This window comes from Girardinichthys multiradiatus, chromosome 17, assembly GCF_021462225.1.
Source record: "Girardinichthys multiradiatus isolate DD_20200921_A chromosome 17, DD_fGirMul_XY1, whole genome shotgun sequence".
NCBI classification, from domain to species: domain Eukaryota; kingdom Metazoa; phylum Chordata; class Actinopteri; order Cyprinodontiformes; family Goodeidae; genus Girardinichthys; species Girardinichthys multiradiatus.
In genome coordinates this window covers 9,555,086-9,563,296 of record NC_061809.1, presented here as the reverse complement: position 1 = coordinate 9,563,296, position 8,211 = coordinate 9,555,086, and the positions used below count along the sequence as shown (strand labels likewise).

General features: G+C 39.4%; 1 protein-coding gene across 1 annotated transcript; it reads left to right on the top strand.

Annotated features, from left to right (window-relative positions):
• The first annotated feature begins 879 nt into the window (after nt 1-879).
• LOC124883285 (calcitonin gene-related peptide 1) lies at nt 880-2,830 on the top strand. Its single transcript, XM_047390322.1, has 4 exons — nt 880-990; nt 1,658-1,757; nt 2,105-2,251; nt 2,333-2,830. Exons 2-4 carry the CDS (start codon nt 1,678-1,680, stop codon nt 2,502-2,504), a joined length of 399 nt encoding a protein of 132 aa, XP_047246278.1. The 5' UTR covers nt 880-990; nt 1,658-1,677; the 3' UTR covers nt 2,505-2,830.
• Nucleotides 2,831-8,211: the final 5,381 nt, after the last annotated feature.

Below are 8,211 nucleotides of genomic sequence, written 5' to 3'. Positions count from 1 at the left end.
AATTGTCATCAGAACTCTTGCTGCAGCATTTTGAATCAGCTGAAGGCTTTTAACTGCATTTTGTGGACATCCTGATAGCAACGAATTACAATAGTCCAGCCTTGAAGTAACAAATGCATGGACTAGTTTTTCAGCGTCACTCCTGGATAGGATATTTCTAAATTAATAATCAGCATTGGTTTGGCAGTAAAACTGAAACAAAAGTTTTGGCTTATCACGGATAATTTATGATTTAACAATGGTGTCGATGGATATTTGTTTCTCCCTTCATAAACAAATAAAATTTTAAAGCCTGGTTGATCTTTTGTATCTACTCAAGTTGTCTTTTTCTGAAATTAATATGTATCTGATAATCTGAAGCATTTAGGTGTGACTATAAAATCAACAGTAAGTGGTTGTTATTTTCTTTATTAGGTTTCCAGGTCATGTGCATGCGAAGTGTTTTCTTACTTTTAGTCGCCACATTATGAATCAGCAATCTGTTGTGTGTGACTTATCACGTTAAAATGATAAAGGGTTATTCATTATTAATTGAAATTCATCTTCAGATGTATTATTAATTGCCATGGAGGCCCTCAGGGGCTAAGGTTTGGTGACCTAAAACTACATTAGGTATCTCAAGGCACACAGGAAGAAAACTTCCCACTTTGACAGTCCTTCTCTCTGGTGTAAGTTGTGGCGGGTCAGTCCCAGCACGGCAGCTGATGAGAATGCTGACGAAGGTGGTGATGATGATGACGTACAGAGATGCCTTTGCATGTGTGTGTGTGTGCAGTGGGTGTTTGAAAAAAAATCTGAATGTATAAGAGTGTACGATATGTGATATACATGAAGGCCCCTCCCTCAACCCTGCTTGAAAATAAAATTGCTTGGCTATATTTGGAGAGAGCTGATGTCACAAGTGGTTTGAGCGGAGAGCTTATAAACTGTGACAGCCTGACAAACCATTGGATTGCTCCACAGTCAGACGGGGACCACACGAGAAACAGAGTGAGTACCTTACTGATCTTACATGTCTTTTTTTCTACATTTGTTTTTCTACTGATCTTAAATTCTTGCTGTAGGTTAGGTGTTGATGCAACATTTCTGCTAAATCCGCTTCTCTTTTTTCAACAGTTTCAGTAACACAGGTGATTTTAAAGAGCAAGAATGGATGCAAATTTACATTTTGTATAATACATGACAAGCATAGATTCTTGAAACTTTTCACTCATATTTTGAGGCACTCAAAATTCAGTATATTAAATATAGATATAGATGTATATATAATGCCAAGTCTCAGCCTCTGTCTTATTGTGTCATATTGAAACTGTATCTAGTATTATTGTAGTGTTCTGCTTTTTAGAATTAAGTGTTTTCTATTTTAAATTTTTTAAGTTTAAGTGTTTTTTTTATATATTTTTCTGTTACCAATCTGCATTTTGCAGACTAGAAAACCCTCATCTAAATGAAAAGTTCATATACGTTTTTAGAACATTTGAAATAGCTTCAAATTACACAGTACAGGTGGACGATGCTGTTTTGAAGTAACACTGATTTATTTATTTATCTATTTATTTTATTCAAGTATCTTTTCATGCATCTTTTCCACCCTACAGGTAACACTCCATCAGGAGAAAGTCTAACGTGTTTAAAAACCCTTGTGTTTTTTTTGCAGGCATCAGCATCATAAACACTATGTATTACCTCAGGGTGCCTGTGTTTCTCCTCACGGCACTTGTTTTGCTCCGCTGCATTGCTGCCGCTCCAAGCCACAGGTGAGCAGCAACAGAGCAATGAGCTGGAGAATCTCTAAGATGGATAGCAATTCCGTGACCTTGCTTAAATATTGACTGAACCCATTTAAAATAAACCTGAATGACTATACAGAACTGCCTCTTTGATATAGAGATTGTGTAATGTGCTGACTGGAAGACAGCTCAGCTCGTGTGTGTAACAGTGGAGCTGGAAGCAAGTCGTACCCCTATCTGAGAAAGCACTCCATTGTGCAACACTAGGATGGCTGGCTAAGTGGCCACTTTCTCCTCTCTCTCTCTGTCTCTCGGGACTAGTAAATAGTTTAAAGAGCGTGAAATGGTTTGACCTTTCTCCATCTGTAATCCAGGTACTTCAGTCCCAGCTCCTTCTCCGATGACGAGCAGGAAAGTGCTCTTCCTGACAACGAGAGCTGGGCACTGCCTGAGCTAATCTCTGGCCCGTTCCTTGGCCTCATGGGCACACGGCCACAGAGGGGCCTCACAGCAATGAACAGGTGCGCATTCCTGAAGATGAGTCTTTGTGTGAGAAACATATCAGCTATGACTGTTTTAACATAATGTTTTGTCCTTTTCAGTCATCACTTACAGAAGAGAAAGTGCAACACAGCCACCTGTGTGACCCAGAGGTTAGCAGACTTCCTGGTCCGGTCCAGTAACACCATTGGAACGGTCTATGTCCCGACAAACGTGGGATCAAGCACCTACGGCAAGAGGGACCTAAAGCCTCCCAGCTACCTTCCTTTCTAGTACAAACTGAGAGAATACCAGGCCTAATGATATAACGATCATGTGTAACAATGAATGTGAGAATGATGACTGGTGAAAAATTATATCATAAGAATAATTGTTTTATTATTTTATGAGCATCAAGAAACAGTGCCTTTGATTTAAGCCATCCAAATCCATGTATGTGTTCTCCCAGCTTAGTAAATGTCATAAATTCTCTCCCACATACAGCACTAATAAAATGAAAAAAAAAAGTAATTACAAAATATTCAGTGAAACAAAAGAAATGTAAAGCCCTTTAATATAAATCTGCGATGATGTTTTGATAATAAAAATGTTGAAATGTATGGTTGTACATTTTTATGAGTTTTAAGCACATTGATGCACAGCAGTGCAGCAGGATCCAGGGGATTTCTGTTTCAGCTCAAGATGCCTACTAAACCAATAAAGGTATTTCTTCCTGAGCAGGTTGGGGTGGAAAACATCATGAACATCTGTTTTAACTCGTTGTTTATAGACAGATCTTGAACGTGTCTCTGTAGGTCATGCCACAGGTAATGAATGAATGGACTGTTTAATAGCGTTGCCACAGGTAACCCTAAAGAAATGCATTGTTTGCCACAACACACAGTTGCTCACCTATGGTTTGCAGACAGCAATAAAGCCCCATTACACAAGCTTTGAAAACATGCAGACATACAGAAATTTGCAGAAGTGTTCATACGCCTTGAGCATTCCCACATTTTGTTACTTTACCCTAGAACCACAAAGTTGATTGTTTTTTATGCAGATTTTAGGTGGTAGACCAGGGGTGCCCAACTACAGTGCTGGAGAGCTACTATCCTGCAACTTCTAGATACATTCTTTCTCCAACACACCTGAATCAAATGGCCGAATTCCCTCATCAGCAGTCATTTAGTTCTGCAGAGGCCTGGTAAAGAGCCATTTTATGATTCAGGTGTGTAGGAGAAGGTATGCATTTACAGATTACTGAAAGGTAGCCCTAGAGGACTGGAGCTGCCCCCCCGTGATACAATAACACAAAGTAGACCATATTTGCGAAGAGGAAGACAGTTTGCAGATGGTGTGGACAGGATGACTGTTGGTCATCCACAAATGTGGCCTTTACAGAAAAGCGGCAAACAGAAAGCCACTGCTGAAAGAAAGACGGAAAAAACCTCCTCTGCAGTTTGCCATAAACCATTTTAGGCAAAATTGCAAATATGTGGAAGAAGGCCCTCTGGTCAGATGAGACTCTAATTGGAACTAGTGTTGTAAAAAACCAACACTGCGCATTACTTTGAACACACCACCTCCATGATAGTAACATTTGCAAACACATTCATACCTCTCAAACGCTGTCACATTTTTTCACATTACATCAACAAACCTCAATGTAATTTATCTGGGTTTTCTGCAATAGACAAAAACAAAGCAGTACATCACTGTCAAGTGGAAGGAGCATGATACCTAAACACACCATTCCTTCTCTGAAAAATGGTGGCGGTAGCTTCATGCTGTGGGGATGCTTTTCTTCAGCATGGCCAGGAAAGTTAATGAGAGTTGATGGGAAGATGGATGGAGCTAAATGCAGGGCAGCCCTGGAAGAAAACCTTTCAGAGGCTGCAAAAGACTGGGCCCTCTAGCTCATTAACCTCAGCAACAAAGCATTTTCAATCAAAGTCCAGGTGTAGATCCAAATACCAATCAGTGATAGCATAATCTGAGATGTCTGAGACACCCTTCATCCTATTTGATTAAGCTTAAGCCATTTTGCAATGAAGATTCTAAATAAATTCTGTCCCTAGATCTCCAAAGTTGGTAGAGACATGCCCCGATGACTTGCAGAATAGCTGGTTAACAGTAGAGCTAAAAATTATCTGGGTATGCTGCAGGAAACCATGTCAGGCCTCGTGTCTCATTCTGTCTCTCTATTAATTCAATTCAAATTCAAAAATACTTTATTAATCCCAAAGGGAAATTAAATGTTGTTATAGCTCATATTATGAAGGTTTCCTCAAAGAGCCGTTGTAGATGCTGATGGCTGTGGACAGGAAGGATCTCCTGTAGCGCTCCGTCTTACAGCAGATCTGAAGAAGCCTCTGACTGAAGACGCTCTGTTGTTGTAGGACAGTCTCATGAAGAGGATGCTCAGGGTTCTCCATAATGTTCTTCATTTTATGAAGAATCCGTCTTTCCACAATGATCTCCAGAGGTTCCAGAGGAGTCCCCAGAACAGAGCCAGCCTTCTTTATCAGCTTGTTGAGCTTTTTTAAGTCCCTGGCTCTGATGCTGCTTCCCAGCAGATGATGGTAAAAGAGATCACACTCTCCACAACTGACTTATAGAAGATATGCAACATCTTGCTGCAAACACCAAAGGACCTAAGCTTCCTCAAGAAGTACAGTCTGTTCTGTCCCTTCTTATAGATGGCTTCACAGTTGCAGCTCCACTCTAGTCTGTTGTCCAGGTGAACACCGAGGTATTTATACTCCTCCACCACCTCCACTTCTTCTCCCATGATAGAAATAGTTTTTGACTTATTCCTGTTTCTCTTAAAATCTACAATCATCTCCTTTGTTTTAGTCACGTTCAAAGTGGTCCACCACCTTCCTGTACTCAGCTTCTTGTCCATCTCTGATCCACCCCACGACTGCAGAATCATCCGAGTATTTCTGCAGATGACAGGAGTCTGTCTTGTACTGGAAGTCTGAGGTGTACAGAGTGAAAAGGAATGGTGAGAGTACAGTCCCCTGTGGTGCTCCTGTGCTGCTGACTACCTGGTTAGACTCACAACCCTTCAGTCTCACAAACTGTGGTCTGTTTGTCAGGTAGTCTTTGATCCAGGAGATTGTTCAGGCCCCCATCTGAGTCTTCTGGAGTTTCTGACAAAGCAAATCAGGTTGGATTGTATTAAATGCACTGGAGAAATCAAAAAACATGATCCTCACAGTGCTACTGGCTTTGTCCAGATGACAGTGGGTTTGTTGAAGCAGGTGTATGATGGCATCTTCAACTCCAACTCTACAGCGATAAACAAACTGAAGGGGGTCCTGATGGTTTACTGTTTGCTTACTCAGGTGGGCCAACAGGAGTCTCTCTAGGACCTTCATGATGTAAGTTAATTATTAATTAATTATGAATCTTTAATATCTAGGTATATTTGTTGAAAATTATTCCATGGGTACATTTATTAATATGTATTATGTTAGTAAATCATACAGGCCACTGTTTTGTATAGCACATCCATTTTCCATTGTACTTTATTTTTCTTTCATTACTAGTGAATCATCATCAGCAGAATATCTTGTGTTTGCACAGAGATTATGTTATAAATCTATATGTGGCTACTTTAATTTCAGAATCTGCCTGTGTTGGGTTTTGGGTTTGAGTTCTGTTTACATTCTTTGCACTCCCATGTTCTTCACTTGCTTTATTTTGGTTCATTTAGGCTTAAGAGATTCATTTTGTATAGTTTGTGTTACTCCCCTGGTTAGATCTGGTTCCCTCTTGTTAATGTTTTTGAGTTCATTGTTTACTAGCTCCAGTTCATTTAGATGTTTTTCTGTTTCCCCCCTGCACTCCCTGCTCATTTGTGTTAATTAGTCATTCTCCCACATTATTCTCTAGTCTCCCTTCCACCAGCTGCTCCTGATTTCCTCCCTGATTAGCCTCCTCTGTTGATTGTTCCATACTCCACTTCCCTCAGTATTTATCCTCTCTAGTTTTCATTGTTTGTCACTGGTTCCTCCTGTATACTACCCTGTTTGCTTCCTAGCTCCATGTTTGTTTCACTGTCAGGCTTACCCATGAAAGTTGTTCTTGTTTCTTTTTTCTTATTACTATTATTATTATTAAAGGAAAAACTCTTCAACTCACCATGCTGCTTCAGAGCGTTGATCTGTACATTGGTCTGACAAATACAAAGCACTATATGAAAAATGTAACATTTTATTTCAACAATGACTATAAAAATAAAGTCAACTAAAAAGCACAAGGCTTTCAATTACATGATCAAGAGTCCTATAAATCATTTAAGCCCACTTTTCCTCATTTTATCTCTAAAGTCATGTGATATGCAGTGAATGCATCTAGAGCTTATTAGTCATTGTTTACCCACATTACTCTTAATGGCACAACTGCAATCACAATGTTGCATCCCATATAGTCATGTGTTGTCCTCCTGCGTTGCTTACTCAGGATAATGAAAATCAAGAGCAGAACTGTGACGCACAGCCTCAACCCCTGTTTGATTAGCAGTGACCTGATCATCTCAGACGCTGACATCAATACCCCCGCGCATGGCTAACACCTGTGTAAAAGGCTTTTCAAAAATAGAACAAGTGGTGGCTTTTGCTGATGAGTCCAAAAAACAATGCAGCCATTATCCATTAAACAGTCCCTGACAGAGCACGGGTATCGTGTCAAGATCTGTCGATTACTTTATGTGAGGCCTGCAAATGGCTCCGTGCCTCGCTTGTTGCCAGGTTGTTTATCATGACAGTGATTATAACCAATGAATGCTTTGACGGAATTTCAGCTCTGATATGAACGCTTATTTATTTGAAACAATAAACTCTAACTTTCCCTATAAGTTAACATCTACCTGGCCTTGAAAAAGCAACCATACCACTTGAATTTTTTCACATATTTTTACAGCATGACCACAAACCTTAATGTATTTTATCAGATTTTTCTGCGTTAGACAAATACAAAGTAGTACATTCAGTAACTGTAAGGTAGAAGGAAAATTATGTGTTTTCCACATTTATTTTAATTAAAAAGTGTAGTGTCTACAGTTGACTGACTTATCCTATTTCAATGCCCTTTGTGCTTTGTCCAAAATACAAACTCATGTGGCAAACTCACAATTTAACAATAATGTGGAAAGAAATAGATAATAAAAATATTGAAATATGTCAAACACCCTGAAAAAGAACAGAATAGGAAACGAGCAGGATTGTTAGTTAGAAATATTTCACCATCAATAAATAAATAAACAGAAAGCAATGTGATAGCTTGCAGAACTGTCATAGGTGCATTCAATTCAATTCAAAAATACTTTATTAATCCAAAAGGGAAATTAAATGTTGTTGTAGCTCATTATGAAGGTTTCTTCAAAGAGCCGTTGTAGATGCTGATGGCTGTGGGCAGGAAGGATCTCCTGTAGCGCTCCGTCTTACAGCAGATCTGAAGAAGCCTCTGACTGAAGACACTCTGTTGTTGTAGGACAGTTTCATGAAGAGGATGCTCAGGGTTCTCCATAATGTTCTTCATTTTATGAAGAATCCGTCTTTCCACAATGATCTCCAGAGGTTTCAGAGGAGTCCCCAGAACAGAGCCAGCCTTCTTTATCAGCTTGTTGAGCTTCATACTCATTATTCATTTAAATCGCAATTGGAATCCAAGTTTTAAAGTTATCGTTGTCATATTATTTTGGTATTATTTTATAGTTATTTCTAAGTCTTTATGGGCTTTTTGGCATCATGACTAACTACTGTACAAACTCTAATGACCCTAGCGCCATCTACTGGAGAGAAGATGCAAACTGCAATGCTGACTGACACAAAATTAATCATGCGCACACGCTCGGTATCAAGATAGTACTTCATGCATATTTTTTTTAATAGCTGTATATGCATGTAATTTTTGATGTATTTTCGCCTAATTGTTTTAGTAAGCCAGACGTGTTGCGCGTTTAAAAACCACGCCTGCTGCTTGCCGTAGA

Bases quoted from the DNA above. Each gene is read 5' to 3' on its own strand.
- LOC124883285 (XM_047390322.1), top strand. From the start codon at position 1,678: ATGTATTACCTCAGGGTGCCTGTGTTTCTCCTCACGGCACTTGTTTTG. The intron at 1,758-2,104 runs GTGAGCAGCAAC...TCTGTAATCCAG, and splicing joins GCTGCCGCTCCAAGCCACAG to GTACTTCAGTCCCAGCTCCT. The intron at 2,252-2,332 runs GTGCGCATTCCT...TGTCCTTTTCAG, and splicing joins GGCCTCACAGCAATGAACAG to TCATCACTTACAGAAGAGAA.